We start from the raw sequence: 16,030 nt of genomic DNA, 5'->3' as shown, positions 1-16,030 counted from the left end.
AAATAATACAAAAGAACGGCTAGTTATTTCTTTATATTATCTTTTACCAGATATGTGTTAAATTCTCCTACATTCCTTTCACATTTCCACAAACTTCAAAGTGTTTCCATTCAGGTAGCCTAGTGGTTAGAGCGTTGGACTAGTAACCGAAAGGTTGCAAGATCGAATCCCCGAGCTGACAAGGTATAAATTGTTCTGCATCTGAACAAGGTAGTTAACCCACTGTTCCTAGGTCGTTATTGAAAATAAGAATGTGTTCGTAACTGACTTGCCTCGTTAAATAAAGAAATGGTACCAAGAATATGCATATCCTTGCTACAGGCAGTTAGATTTGGGTATGACATTTTAGGCAAAAAATGGCAGATCCAAAAGAGGTTTAAAGCAATTGATAAGAAACTTACTGCCATTGTATACAACTGGGCAGTTAATGATGATAGTGGTGTACATTATCTCTATCTTACGTTCACTTCACTCTTCAAATAGCATCACACGAAGCTGTGTTTGAACTCAGTTCTTTCATGAATGGCTCTTGAATTCATGTGAATAGAGTGGCATCAATGCCTAGCGCATCTTTCATACCGCTCTGCTAAATCCCAGTAAGTGTCTTAAAAGCAGGCATTCATCGCTAGCTGAAATGACGCATACAAAAGAGTATCATATCAAATTTGATTTGTCACATGCGCCGAATACAACAGACCTTACAGTGAAATGCTTACTTACAAGCCCTTAACCAACAAAAACATTTTACAAAAGAATACCACCCAAAATAATGTTATAAACAAAAGTAACAAATAATTAAAGAGCAGCAGTAAAATAACAATAGCGAGGCTATATATAGGGGGTACCGGTACAGAGTCAATGTGAGGGGTAGGTAGAATTATTAAAGTGACTATGCATTGAGCGTAGTAGCAGCGTAAAGGGGGGAGGGTACAAATAGTCTGGGTAGCCATTTCATGAGATCATATGACCCCAGGTCAGATTTTACATTGTATTGCTGAAAGTGCAGAGATTCATATCAGGGCACATAATAATATAGCGTTTCAGAGTAGGCGTGTGAATCTAGGATCAGGTCCCCCTTGTCTGCATGTAATCTTATGCATTATGATCTATATGATTCTGTATGATTGAATGTATGGCACAGAGTGCCCATGTTCCGTGTTTTGCCCTGCAGCCACTTGCCTACTGATAGGATCAATGTTCCATTGTGGTGCTCTATCATGTTCTACCTTTCCCAACTCTAATTTCATGAGATCGGTCTCCATGGTAACGCCAGGTGCCCTGTGTCTCGAAACCCTTCATAGTCCTTATCCAAACCACAGCAACGGAAGGGCACACACACACTCACGTTGAAATACAAGTTCTCGCTCGGCTTGGGCGGTATACCATATAAATCGGGGTATTTGGAAATAGCCACAGGATGGTTCTTCAATACCGTCAACAATTTGATGTTTTTTTTAATACATTTGATTATTTGTAGCTACTTTTCAAGTAAATACCTGCAGTCAACTTGTGTGATATGTTAGATAATTTGTGTGATATGTGACATTTTTCATTATGAAGCTTACCGTTGGTCCCCCACTCACGTGGTGTTTGTTTACACAACGAGACCGGAGCCTTGTGAGTCACTCACTGTTGTGCAGCACACACAAAGTGATCTGATGTTGCCACCACCATGTTTCACTGTAGGGATGGTGCCAGGTTTCCTCTAGATGTGACGCTTGGCATTCAGGCCAAAGAGTTCAATCTTGGTTTCATCAGACCAGAGAATCTTGTTTCTCATGGTCTGAGTGCGCTTCGGGTGCATTTTAGCAAACTCCAAGTGGGCTGTCATGTGCCTTTTACTGAGGAGTGGTTTCCGTCTGGCCACTCTACCATAAATACCTGATTGGTGGAGTGCAGCAGAGATGGTTGTCCTTCTGGAAGGTTCTCCCATCTCCACAGAGGAACTCTGCAGCTCTGTCAGAGTGACCATCGGGTTCTTGGTCACCTCCCTGACCAAGGCCCTTCTCCCGCGCTTGCTTTGGCCGTGCGGCCAACTCTAGGAAGTCTTGGTGGTTCCAAACTTATTCCATTTAAGAATGTGTTCTTGGGGACCTTCAATGCTGCAGAAATGTTTTTGGTACCGTTCCCCAGATCTGTGCCTTGACACAATCCTGTCTCGGAGTTCTACGGACAATTCCTTCGCCCTCATGGCTTGGTTTTTGATCTGATATGCACTGTCAACTACCTTATATAGACAGGTGTGTGCCTTTCCAAATCATGTCCAATCAATTGAATTTACCACAGGTGACCTTCAATCAAATGGAAGAAACATCAAGGATGATCAATGGAAACAGGATGCATCTGAACTCAAATTCAAGTCTCATAGCAAAGGGTCTGAATACTTATGTAAATAAGGTATGTTTTCTATTTGTAATACGTTTGGGGAGGGGTGGTAGGCTTGGGGGAAAATAAAGGAAATTATAAGTAAACTTTAAAAATAAACGTAAATGGGGATTGGAAATTTAGGCAATTACATTGATAGAACACACAATCTGCAATATTAAAGCTGAACTACCACCACGCAAAAAAAAACATGTATATTCTCACACAGACCCAGTCTTTTCATTCAAGGGAAACCATGTCATCATCCGCTCCCCTGACATTCCACAATAATCCCACCTGTCACCATGGACACCACAAGGAGAAAGATGGCTTTGAGAAAATAAGAATACAGGGTTCAGAGCAATTTCCTCTATTGCCCTGGGTGACAGCCACTGAGCCAGGCTCAGGGGTTAACTTAAGAGAGGTGTGGGAGTATATAACATAAAAGGACACACTTTTCTTTTCCCCACTGAATGAAAGTGCAGTGCATGTCTGAAGAGTTGAAAGGGCTACGGCTGCCGCACTGCAGTTAGTGGTCCTCCTATGATTACTCTTCAAAGCCTCCCTCTGCCTGTTTGAAGTCAAGGTTCTACATGATGCTTTATCACTCAAGGACATTAGGAATCTGTGTGTGTGTGTGTAGGGTTTTCATGTTTGATTTCGAGATACGAGTTATGCCAAACAGATCTAGCTAGTGCCCATTAGTATCCTCCAACCTTCCATAGGCACTGTGGTTTAGTCAACCTTTGATCCTTTACTTAGGAAATCTTTGCGATGACTTCAACAAACGCAGCTTGACTGCTCCGTTTGCATGTCGTGGCTAAGGGTGCGCCCCAAATGGCACCCTATTCCCTTCTTAGTGGACTTTTTTAGTGCACTATTCACTTTTAGTGCACAGAGCACCATATGGCTGGTCAAAAGTAATGCAGTAAAATAAAATAAAAAAGGTGCCATTTGGCACACAGAGCAAACTTTCTACTAGCGCAGTTTGGGATCTGCTGCATTAGAAGAGTATCCTGAAGGAAGAACTTTAAAAAGGGATGAAAATCTGTCCAGTTTTGATGTGCTGCTCCTTTGAGAACAGAAGGATCTCTTGCATCTCACGGTCAAAGCATATCGGTCTCAGTCAGTGAAGGAACCAGACGAGGTTGATGCACTATGAAGATTGAAAAACAGAGATTTGAACAAAAAGGTGTATTTGTTTTCCCACAGCGAGCACGGATGACAACTTGTCATTGAGCAGCAAAATGTTCAGACATTAAACAATCAAGCTCGATTTGTTGTCTTTTCAAGTGTGCGGTTTTAACATGCGTATTCAGCGGTTGCCATCTGAATGAGCACCTTGAAGAAGTCGCAGGGCTTCTACTGTTTAGCATTTCAGTTGCATCTCTTGGTCAAACAGGAGTAGTGTATTAGGGCTGTTAGTCCCTCTGCTCTCGCTCCAAGGTGAAGTATCCTTTAGGTACAGATCTAGGATCAGCTCCCCCCCACCCTAAAACCTTAAAAAATAAATAAAAAATCCCACAAATGTTTAACTGACCCAAGATCAGCATCTAGGATAAACTTCTCTGCTCTCACACAGAAACATACAGGTGTCAAATAGACACACAATGGCTATCTGAGAAGCCTTACTTCAACAGCAGCAGGGTTGTATACACTAGGCCCAAAATGGAAGAAAACTGACAAAAATAGGGATCTACTATTTTATTAATTTGTCCAATAAGAAACACTAGTTTTCTATTGCAAAACATTTTGGGACAGTGTGCCCTAATTAATATGACCCAGGGTCCGTTAGACTGCAACTGCTCGATTCCAAATCCATTTGCAGTCCCTATCCCCCTAGTGCCCAGGCATTTGAAAGGCTAATGGTCTGTAGGTACAAACAATCCTTTTTACATAAATACCCAAGGGCTAGGTTTGGGTGTGTGCGTGTGTGTGTGTGTGTGGGAGGAAACAGGACAGTGTGAGTATTTTAACATGGCTGCGCCCACATATGTACCGCAGAACAGCAGACTCTCCCAGTTCCCATGGCAACAGGTAAGTCACTCAGATCTTCTTTAACTTGTTACTTTATGCACGGCGTGTACAATTATCATACTTTAAAAAAAATACAGGACAATTATCTTGCGATTGAACAACAATAACATTTGCATAAATAAAATCAGCCTCGTCTCACAGACATTGATGGAGCAGTGGAAAAGCTTTGGGTTTGAAGACATGCTGCTTAAAGGGGGACTGACTGAACACAACGATTCTGCATGTGTTTTTCTGGTGCTCATTAAGAGAACATGAGATTTGGGTCTTGGGGGTGTGGTTCGATGTGGGTGTGTTATGTTCGTGTTTTGTCCCTCCCGAGTCACCGTAGCAACAACTGTCACTCAGTTCCTCCAAATAGTCAGAATTAATCTAAGATAAATCAAGAAATCTGTAATTAATTGACATTTTTGCCAATGTCTTAATAGCACATATTTACATCTGGCTAAGTTGTTTGGTGCAGTATTTCTCAAGTAAGAAAATTTGCATGAAAAACTCATCGGTGCCCTGCATACAGTTTATTTGTCAATGAAGCTAGTAGTAGCTAGCAGGCACATTAAGCAGCCGGGCCAAGTTAGCTAAATCAGCTTATAAAGTCACTTGCGAGTGGCGATGTGTGCACTTTGTTGCTTTTTTACAACTTTCTCACTATCCAGTGTGTCTGTCTGACAGTGTTTGATAGCGAATCATGATACAAAACAGGTCACGGCGGGACACAAGACACTCGCAAATGGAATTTTGACAAATGACAGCGCATCATCTCAATTTTCATTTTGCCCAAAATTGTGGCAGACTTAAGTGATCACTATCAAAAACATCAGCAATTGGCCACCCCATAAAAGAGCTTAGAGGCCAAATGTTCTTTCAACAACATAACACTGGCGCCGTGTTGTCTTATGTAAACAAGTCTGTGGCGCTGCGTAATGGGCAAGTCTGTCTCAATAGCCATGCTCGAGAGCATCAAATCCATGATGCATTGTGGTGACTGACTGATCTACAAATAATAATGAGTAGTTATTTATGCTGCTAAATGATTTGTAGATCAGTCAGTCGGCAGTTGCTTACACTGTCGTCTGCAATGTCGAACAAACCCAATGTCTCTAGGTTCTGGCTGCTATGATTGGATAGAGCGCAGTCAGCGCAGTCAGCGCAGCTGTTTCTCTGTGCATGACAATTCTACCATCTTGTGTCAGTGAGAAAGTGGGCATCATTGTAATCCAAGCCCAACCCTCATGTAAGTCATGACGAACTCCATTACACAAATCTCACAAAACTCTGTTTTGGAATATACTGACTTATATGACCAAAATTATCCTACTTACACTTCAGTCAATTTTGGCACAAACAAATGTTTGACTAATATTGATGCTACATAGGCCGTTTTTAACCTGAGAAGTTGGTTATTAGATTCAGTTGTGCTTTAAAGTTTTGTGGGTAGCCTAATATGGTATCTTTGCAATTAGAGGTAAAACTGTCACACTCAAAGTTGACCCTCAGAGTAGGGTGAAGTTGCCCCTAGACACTGATCTTGGGTCAATTTCGCATTTACCCCAATAATGGGCAAGTTAGGATAGAGGGAGGGGAAGCTGATCCTAGCTCTGTACATAGGGGTAAACGTCACCGCGGAGCATCGACTCTCCTTCTGCTTACCTCTTGATGACTGTACTTCTGTCCTTTGGAGCATGGCTGGATAGTGACAAGTCTGACAACCCATTTTAGCGCAAAATCAAGGTGATCTTATCAAAAACAACCAGAAGTTACAAAAACATGGCACAGCACTTTATCCCAAGTGAGTTTGAAACTGGGCATAGACACACTTCAGACATCTTCCCATGGACATCCCAGAGGCAAACAAACATTTGGAAATGAACGCGGTTCTGAATAATATCCTCAGGTTGTGTTTGGTAAGCGCTATCAAAATGGCGGCCATTATTTGTAAAGGGAGATGGGACATGCAAAGGCATTAAGGGAAACGTCTTTAAAGATTTACACTGATTAGATTTTTATTTCTACAGCGAGCACGGATGACACTTGGATGACTAACAAATTAGCTGTAACCATAGAATTAGAATAAATCATGACACATCTAAAATATCCACAACGCTCAACAATCAATTCAATAAATGAATTAATGCTCAGAGACCAATGAGACCAATGAGAAACATTACTCCAGCACACACAATTTAGCCTGGAACCCAAACTGATCTGCTTCATTTCACAATATTAGTCATCCCACCGCTGAAACCCATTTGAGCCTATGTCTGTAATGACGGGCATTATAAAAAAAAAAAAGATTAAAGTCAGCAATTGGATCACCTTCAACCAATCACAAGATTGTACAGTCTGACCATGTGGGTTTCCATGCTAAAAATAACCCATAGTTCCTGAGAGGATGCTAATTGGACCACTTATTTTCAACCCATTCAAAAGTACTCGGCTATTAGGGTTGCATCCCAAATAGCACCCTATTCCCTTACATAGTTTTGACTAGGACCAAAAAGTAGTGCACTATGTACAGAATATGTTGCCATTTAGGACTCAGACAAATAAAGCGTACAGAGAATATATGAGATAAACTGTCATCATATTGAGAATTGAGGTTTCCTCCCAGGACTGCAAAGAAAGACATACATGGTGTACATGACTGTTCATACGTTCATAAGACACTTCTTGGAACACTGTCTTGTCTTCCATGAAGGCCTCTGGGTAGAGGGAAAGAAGAGCTGATGTATGTATGTGTGTGTGTGAAGGGGGGGGGTCACCGGGGAGACAGCACGCTGTTACAGTCCTCCGCCATCTCAAACAGGAAGTGATGCGGTCCACTTCGGCGTGCGATTTCACTGGCCGTCTCCCCGCTATTGCTCCGAAGCTCCGCCTTGATGTGGCGCTGCGATAGGAGGAACTCCAGCGTGTGGGCGGAGCCCGGTCCAGGGTGGGAGGCAGCTAGATGGAGAGCTGTGAGGCCGCCGTTGGTCTGGGCGTTCAACTCCGCCCCTTGGCGCAACAGGAGGGACGCAATGGCAACTTGGCCCCAGCGACAGGCGCTGTGTAGGGGCGTCCAGCCGTCGGCAGTGCGGGAGTCAACTTCGGTGCCCGCTGCCAACAGGGTAGAGGTCGTGGCGGCGTGACCTCCGTAGGCCGCACGGTGCAACGGAGTATAGCCGTCCTCGTCCTGGCAATGCGCAAGCAAGGGGTCGACCGAGAGCAGCCGCTTCACCGTTGGCAGCTTAAAGGTGGCAGAGAGAGAGAATATTTGCATTTTAACTGACCTTTATCGAACTCTTCAACATGTCATGAAACAGCCGAAAGGCAGACGCATTTCATGAAGAATCTAAAAGCAAGGCCGGGAAAAATAGAGACAAAACCCCACCCTGCCCCCTGTTATTGTCTCTGGATCCACAGAGAGAGATGTAAAGTTATTTCTGCACAGGTTTGACAGGGGGAACAAACAAGAGCTCTAGGGGATGATCTTTCTTCCTCCCTCCCTTCCATTTATTAAAATCTCACCACCTCTTGATACCAGTGAGACACATGACACACACACACAAGGACAAGGACACACACAGTAATCAGAGGCTTGCTGTGCTGTTCCCATCTTAAGCAGTGATCAGCATTCAAAGCAGAGGGAGAAGTCTAACAGGAGACGCATTCATTAAACTCTCACAGCTCAATCACTGTTGATTTGAACAAAACATTTCTAGAAATATTGGCCCATGATATCAAACTCTTCCAGTGACGAAGACATGGACGTCTCATGATAGGCTGTGGTAAGCAAAACAGGTCAACTTTGAGCACCGGGATTTGCGACAGAAAGATGTTTCACAACAATTTGGCCCTGGGTGACCAGCTCCAGGATGGTAGGTTCAACGCCAAAACGTGTTGTACGCTTTTAATAAAAGCTTTTCACGTTCACAAGTCTCTCTGGGTAAATTGCAAATCAATAAGTTAAAATTCATCCATACTCAACTACCCTACATTGTAGTGACTTTACGTCGACATGTCCCTTCCCTTGATCTTGGACACATCCCTTGACAAGACCAAAGATCCAGGAAGTTAGGCATGGGAGCGATGGTAAAAGTGCTGGGTCGTATTCACAACACATCAAATGTTTGTTTTTTTAATTGTCAAAAACTGGGAGGGACTACCTTAACTTGTTTTTGTTGAAAAAGGTTTTCCTTTGCAAAACGTTTTGCTTCAGTGTGCCATACGTCTGCAGCAGAGGGACAAGAGAGAGGCATGAGAAAACAAGTTTTGATCAGGAAAACAGATTGTTTCTCTATTTAAAAAGAAAATGGAGAAGAAGCTATGAAGGAAAAAGTTTTGGTGCCGGTACAGCCAACTAGCGCAAAAATAATACTGCGATAGTGCCAAAACCATATATCGTCAAAAATAATATACCGATATTTAACTGTATCGACCCCCCCCCCCCCCCCCCCCCGATCACTTCTTTCTTCACATGCACACGTTCAGATTACTTTTAGTTTCCAACGCTTACTTTGGAGCCTGGTTGGTGCTCAGTGCAGGATAGGTGAGCAATTTGTTTGGAACATCAAATCCCAATTAAACCACAGTATCAAATCACAATACATACAGAATTGTCAGAATCGCAACACATATATGCATCGGCACCTAAGTGTCATGATAACATTGTATCGTGAGTTCCCTGGCAATTCCCAGCCCTAGTGAGAAGGTGTGTGTAGTTTGCATGTCACACTCACTCTGTTATTCTCTGCCGCCCACAGCATTAGCTCCTCCGGTCTGTCTTTCAGCTTCTCCTCCTTCTGCTGATACCACTCTTCACTCCTTTCCCCCTCCTCCTCCTCCTCCTCCTCTTCTTCGTCTCCCGGCCAGAGGCTGCATGCTCCGCGGGGGATCAGGTGGTCGTGGGTCTTCAGCAGTTCCAGCTGGTTAAAGCTCTCTGGGAACTCCTCCATACTGTACTAACTGCCCATGCACACTCACAGTCTACTCAGAATCTGCTGACATAGAGAGGAGATATCGGGTAATTGATATTAATTATCAACAACTTCATTCACTTAGGAGAGAGAGAGAACAATACATCAATATTTACATTTAGGCTACTGTGAGAAAGCCCGACAGCTACTTTTTAGTAAGGGATCCGATTTGACTGATCAACACTATATACTGAACAAAAATATAAAACCGTAACATGTAAAGTGTTGGTCCCCTGTTTCACGAGCGTAAATAAAAGATCAGAGATTTCACGTTGAATAAATGAATGTGAAAAAAATGGTATTCCAGAATGTGGACACACTCGATATTTGACAGAACACGATAAGGAGGATAATGACTCCAAGATGTCTGTATCATGTACGGTTCACAGATCATAGAGTATTACAGGAGGCATGTACATGTCTAAAAAGGGCCTAAAATGGCCACTCCTCATGATTTCCCCGAAAAATTGTTTGTGAAACAAAATGTAAAAAGCATGTCAAATATCCTTCCTTCCAATGAAGTTACTATGTGAGAATTGCCAGAACAATTGGAGTTACCAAAGATATTTTTTTAGACTACCCTGGTGTGGAATCACCATATTCATTCGAAGTAATTTGTCCCCTTTTGATGTTAGGGATAGGCCCCTGTAGTCATGGAAATGTTGCATTGAGAGATGGGAAGCGGAGAGAGAAGATTGTACAGTCATTAAGCATTAACAACTTGATTACTGAAGTAGTGTGTGAGATCAAGAGAAGAAAGAGAGGAGATACAACAACTTAGAGAAAGAATTCTGAGCTTGACATAATTATGATTTTAGACTAAGATTACTGAAGGTGTGTGTGAGAATGAGAGAGAGCGAGGAGACAATACATCAATATACTTCAACAACTTAATTATGGTACTGTGAGAAAGACCAACAGCTAGAACAAAAAAGGATTATGGTCCTTCTGGGAAATTTCATGCCAGCGTAGCCTAAAATATTTTTGATATCTCCGGTTGTTCCTGGCAATTCTCACATAGAAACTCCATTGGGAGGAAGGAGGTCTGACAATTTTCGGGAACAAAATAAATATATATAAAAATTGAGTTTCATTGCGGGATATTATTTTTGACGATATCGTATCATATTGTTTTTTACAATATCACAATATTATTTTTGCGCTAGTTAGCTGTACCTCCATCTTTTTAATAAGGGAGCCAATTAAACTGATCAAAACCTATTTTCTCATGGCTGTCTTGTCCCTCAGGAGCTGACATATGGTGAGTAATATGTTTGGAACATCAAAAATTGCAATAAAAAAAATTGCAGTATCGAATCGCAATACATATAGAATTGTGAGAATCGTAATACATATTGTATCGGCACATAAGTATCGTGATAATATTGTGAGGTCCCTGGCAATTTGTATCAAACGTTTTTTTATCATGATGAAAGTGGCCCTTTTTAGACCTAAACTTGGCTCCTGTAAGGACCTATGATCTGTCAACTGTACATGATACAGACAACATTTTGGCGTTGTGAAACTCCTTATAGTATGCTCTAAAATATGGAGTATGTCTTGATTCTGAAATAAAATTATTCACATTAATGTATTCAACATTAAAAATATTAATAGTAATATTTCAAAACTACCTGTTTGATTTTGTTAAATTTGAAGAGATGTTGTTTGGAACAATATACTCTACAAGTACATCACATTTCCAGAGTGGGCTCTCTGCTAATACTGAACGTATGATCAATTTATGAGAACCACCAACACAGTGAATGGGAAAATGGATTCAAAAGGGAACTCCATCTGCTGGTGACTTGCTGAATGTGCAATCCTAAATGAGGGCTGTGATTGGTTAATGACCTATAATGTAAATTTCTATGTATAAAATGGATCATATCATTAAAAATACCAGAGAGCCTACTCTGGAAATGTGAAGTGTTTGAAGAGTATATTGCTACAAACAATATGTTGATGGGTTCGGATTTCTAAACTTAAATCATTAGTTATAATAGAGACATGAGGGGTGCCATAGTCTAGGGTCTACACCAGCGATTAATGAGAGAGCCATGGATTAGTGATGAAGGGGGTCGGGGTCAGGTCACATTATGGGAGGACAGTTTATTGACAGTTATTTTCCTGCATAGCAACAGAGATGTAATGTTTAGAGAGGAGGAGATTCCACCCCAAATTGGGGTATATATATATATATATATATATATATATATATATATATACCACCACTGGTGGAACCATGTTTTTGTCTGTTCAACTGTTAAATCCTTTGGGGTGAATAAACTTGGTTTAAGCTTTCATAGTGTTCAAGTTCATACTCTGATATTTAGAATCTAACAATGTTGAAAAATAGGCCAAATTAGGGTAGTTTTTAGATATATTTATAATGTTGAACGCATTTCTGAATATTTGTATTTCAGAATCTAGACATACTCCATATTTGAGAGAACACTAAGGAGTATGATGACACCAAAATGCTGTCTGTCTCATCAACGGTTTCACAGATCATAGAGCAAGGGGTGCACGTTTTGTTTTTAACCCTAGCACATCACAGCTGATTCAAATAAAGTAATCATCAAGCTTTGATCATTTGAATCAGCTGTGTAGTGTTAGGGCAAACACCAATACGTGCACCCTTTGAGGTCCCGAGTTTGGGGAACGCTGTCATAGGGTCTTATAGGAGGCATAGGTTTAAAAAGGGCCTAAAATGGCCACTTTTATCATGATTTCCCAAAATGTGATACAAGTTTACAAAGCATGTCAAACATCCTTCCTCCTAAGAAGTTAGTATGTGAGAATTGCCAGAACAATCTGGAGATACAAAAAATATTTTCACACTATGCTGGTGCAAAAATTACCCTATTCATTCAAAGTAATTTGTCCCCTTTTGATGTTAGGGATAGACCCTTGTAGTCATGGAAATGTTGCATTGAGAGATGGGAAGCGGAGAGAAAATATAGTCATTTAGCATTAACAACTTGATTACTGAGAGAGAGCGAGACAGACACTAAAGATATAGCCTAGGCCTATTTGGGTAATTTGTCCCCATATGTTATCATGGAAATGTACCAATAACATAAATCAGGGTAGCCTAGTCTAATATCGGAGTTTTTCCCAAACGAAGTCAAATGGAAATGAAAGCATATTATGTAAAAAAGCCTAGCATATCGGATTAGGTTGTTTTAGGATCTAAATCCCCATGTGAAGCTAGCCAGAAGGATTAGACACACAGTACTGTGTATGTTCGTAAATTCCCTCTAGTTATCTACTCGGATATCAGAGCACTCTCGTTCGAACAGGGTTGCCACGTCAGCAATTTTCCCAAGTTTGGGCAACTTTGAAAACTATGTCGCGGGTGAAAATGTATTGGACGCGGGTTTTTGGGCTACTACTAAAGGTGCAGCGTGGCCGTAATGGCATTTCTCTTAAAATATATAGATATTTCACTGAGACCTGCTGCTGCTGACTATCAGGCAGTGAGTTGCTGAGTGAGTGAGTGGTGGGGAGGGCTGTGCGTGAGAGAGCACTGCAGCAGGCAGCTTAGTACACTATTGGCTGAGTCACTTGAATGAGAGGAGACAGAGCAGCAAGCGCGCACGTCGTGACAACTTTTTACCAGTTGTCGGTAGGCCATATTTTTTTCACATAAAACATTAACACGCTAGAACTGATGCGCATAAAAAAAAATGGCGACAAAGCACTGGATAGACTTTGGGAGCACAAAAAAACGTTTTTCAAATCAAATTTTATTGGTCACATACATATTTTTTGCAGATGTTATAGCGGGTATAGAGAAATACTTACGTTCCTAGCTCAGTAGTATCTAACAATTCATAAAAATACAAACAAATCTAAAAGTAAAAGAATGCAATTAGGAAATATATAAATATTAAGAAGAGCAATGTCGGAGTGGCATTGACAAATACAGTAGAATAGAATACAGTATATACATATGAGATGAGTAAAGCAGTATGTAAACATTATTATAGTGACTAGTGTTCCATTATTAAAGTGGCCACTGATTCCATATCTATAATATATGGGGTAGCAGCCTCTAAGGTGCAGGTTTGAGTAGCCGGGTGGTAGCCGGCTAGTGATGGCTATTTAACAGTCTGATGGCCTTGAGATTGAAAAACAGCTTCTGTCTCTCGGTCCCATCTTTGATGCACCTGTACTGACCTTGCCTTCTAGCAGGGTGAACAGGCCTTGGCTGGCAGTGTGCCCCCGGTGATGCGTTGGGCAGACTGCACCATCCTCTGGAGAGCCCTGTGGTTGCAGGCGGTGCAGTTTCCGTACCAGGCGGTGATACAGCCCGACAGGATGCTCTCAATTGTGCATCTGTAAAAGTTTGAGGGTCTTAGGGGCCAAGTCGAAGTATATCAGTTTGCTGAAGTTGAACAGGTGCTGTTGCGCATTTTTCACCACACTGTCTGTGTGAGTGGACCATTTCAGATTGTCAGTGATATGTATGATGAGGAACTTGAAGCGTTCCACCTTCTCCACTACTGTCCCGTCGATGTGGATGGTGTGTGCTCCCTCTGCTGTTTCCTCAAGTCCACGATCAGCTCCTTCGTTTTGTTGATATTGTGGCTATTTTCCGGTCACCACTCCGCCAGGGCCCTCACCTCCTCCCTGTAGGCTGTCTCGTCATTGTTGGTAACAAGGCTTACTACTGTTGTGTCATCTGCAAATTTGATGATTGAGTTGGAGGCGTGCGTGGCCACGCAGTCAAAGTTGAACAGGGAGTACAGGAGGGATCTGAGCACACACCCTTGTGGGGTCACTGTGTTGAGGATAAGCGAAGTGGAGATGTTGTTTCCTACCTTCACCACCTGGAGGCGGCCCGTCAGGAACTCCAGGACCCAGTTGCACAGGGCAGGGTTCAAACCCAGGGCCCCGAGCTTAATGATGAACTTGGAGGGTACTATGGTGTTGAATGCTGAGCTTTATTCAATGAACAGCATTCTTACATAGGTATTCCTCTTGTCCAGATGGGAAAGGGCAGTGTACAGTGCGATGGCAATTGCATTGTCTGTGGATCTATTGGGGCAGTAAGCAAATTGAAGTGGGTTTCAGGTAAGGTAGACGTGATATGATTCTTAACTAGCCTCTCAAAAGCACTTCATGATGACCGAAGTGAGTTCTAAGGGGCAATAGTCATTTAGTTCAGTAACCTTTGCTTTCTTGTGTACAGGAACAATGGTGGACATCTTGAAGCAAGTGGGGAAAGCACCGGGGATAGGGAGAGATTGAATATGTCCCTTAACACTCCAGACAGCTGGTGTGAGCATGCTCTGAGGACATGGCTAGGAGCCTTGGGAGGGTTAACACACTTACATGTCTTACCTACGTCGGCCACGGAGAACGAGAGCAGGCCGTGTCAGTGGCACGGTTATTCTCAAAGTGGGTGTAGAAGGTGTTTAACTTGTCCAGGAGCAAGGCTACTTTATTATCCAAAGACTGAACATTAGACAGTAATAAACTCAGAATCAGTGGACGGTGTGCATGCCTCCTGAGTCGGACTACAAGTCTACTCCGAATACCTCTTCTCCACCGGCAGCGTCTTGGGGCAGCCTCTGGGATAAGTTTAATTTCCTGGGGGGTACGAACAAAGGATCCAATTTGGGAAAGTTGTATTCCTGGTCATAATGCTGTTGAGTTACCGCCACACTGATTTCCAAAATGTATTTCCAGCTGTATGTAATAACACAAAAAACCTTCTGGGCTAATAATGTAAACAAAATACTACAAAGTTGCATAGGAGCTAGAAGCAGATCTGCCAAGTCTGTCTGCAACATCTCGCCTTTTGGGCGGGTTTTGAGTAGTCATTGCACTACAAATATCAGTTGCACCTGGCAACCGTGCATCTGAGTGTGCCAGAGCGCAGAATAACTAATGAATTTACAAATGCGGCACAAAAAAAACTACTCAGTTGTTGCCCGCAGCACAGTTACAGCCACCAACGCTCTAGATAACATGAACACTGCCTAACCAGTTCTGCTTGAGCAAGTAAAATGGTCAGAGTGAGTTGTTCTCTTGTTTGTGTCTGGAAGTACAGTAGCTAACAAGCTAGCCAACGTTAGCTTGAGTGCGGTTGTGAGGTCAGAACGCTCGGATCAACTCTACTCCTCGGCCAGTGTCCGCTCCGACACGGACAATCTCATAAACCTCTAAATTTACGAACGGCCGAAGCGCACTCCAGAGTGAATTCACGAATCACCCAATGATTTTAAATCGATGCATGGTCGTAATAATAGCAGTAAGTATCGTTCCTTGTTAGTTTAAATTACTCTCTAATAGAACGATTTGGTAGAGCGAGAGAGAGCAAGACCATTAACGTTAGTAGTCGAGAAGAAAGCATGACAATGAAACAGAGCTACAACATTTAGAGCCTCAAATGGACAGTGACAGCTTGTAGATGACTACTCTGATATTCGAAAGTTGCTATACCAAAAAAAATTGCTTAATACCTTACAAATACGACTTGACTTACTGTGGTAGTAGCTTTCAACAAAACCCTCCTCGAAAAGCCCTTTTCCGGGTTTCTCTGGGATATGTCGTCAGTATTTGTTGCATCTAGCGTTGCGGTGCAGAGCGATTTTTAACATATAAAACTACACTTCCCGTTTCCCATAACCACTTCGTAGCACATGTGCTAGGAAGTAGAAACA

General features: G+C 42.2%; 1 protein-coding gene across 2 annotated transcripts; it reads right to left on the bottom strand.

Moving 5' to 3' along the window:
- Nucleotides 1-6,375: 6,375 nt before the first annotated feature.
- ankrd49 (ankyrin repeat domain 49) lies at nucleotides 6,376-15,984 on the bottom strand. 2 transcript variants are annotated; one of them, XM_071407135.1, is made up of 3 exons: nucleotides 15,853-15,984; nucleotides 9,117-9,374; nucleotides 6,376-7,624 (listed from the first exon to the last, which is right to left on the bottom strand). In XM_071407135.1, the coding sequence occupies exons 2-3, from the start codon at nucleotides 9,330-9,332 to the stop codon at nucleotides 7,157-7,159; spliced, it is 684 nt and encodes a 227-aa protein (XP_071263236.1). In that variant the 5' UTR covers nucleotides 9,333-9,374; nucleotides 15,853-15,984; the 3' UTR covers nucleotides 6,376-7,156. The 2 variants fall into 2 exon arrangements, with proteins under 2 accessions (XP_071263236.1, XP_071263235.1); XM_071407134.1 differs by having other exon boundaries at nucleotides 9,117-9,377; nucleotides 15,853-15,944.
- Between the last annotated feature and the right edge of the window lie 46 nt (nucleotides 15,985-16,030).

Source organism: Salvelinus alpinus, chromosome 6 (genome assembly GCF_045679555.1).
Source record: "Salvelinus alpinus chromosome 6, SLU_Salpinus.1, whole genome shotgun sequence".
Lineage (NCBI taxonomy): Eukaryota > Metazoa > Chordata > Actinopteri > Salmoniformes > Salmonidae > Salvelinus > Salvelinus alpinus.
This window is presented reverse-complemented; position numbering and strand designations above follow the sequence as displayed.

Coding starts and splice junctions, on each gene's coding strand:
- ankrd49 (XM_071407135.1), bottom strand. CDS start 9,332: ATGGAGGAGTTCCCAGAGAGCTTTAACCAGCTGGAACTGCTGAAGACC. Junction 7,625..9,116: donor GGGCGGCAGAGAATAACAGA/GTGAGTGTGACA, acceptor GCCACCTTTAAG/CTGCCAACGGTGAAGCGGCT.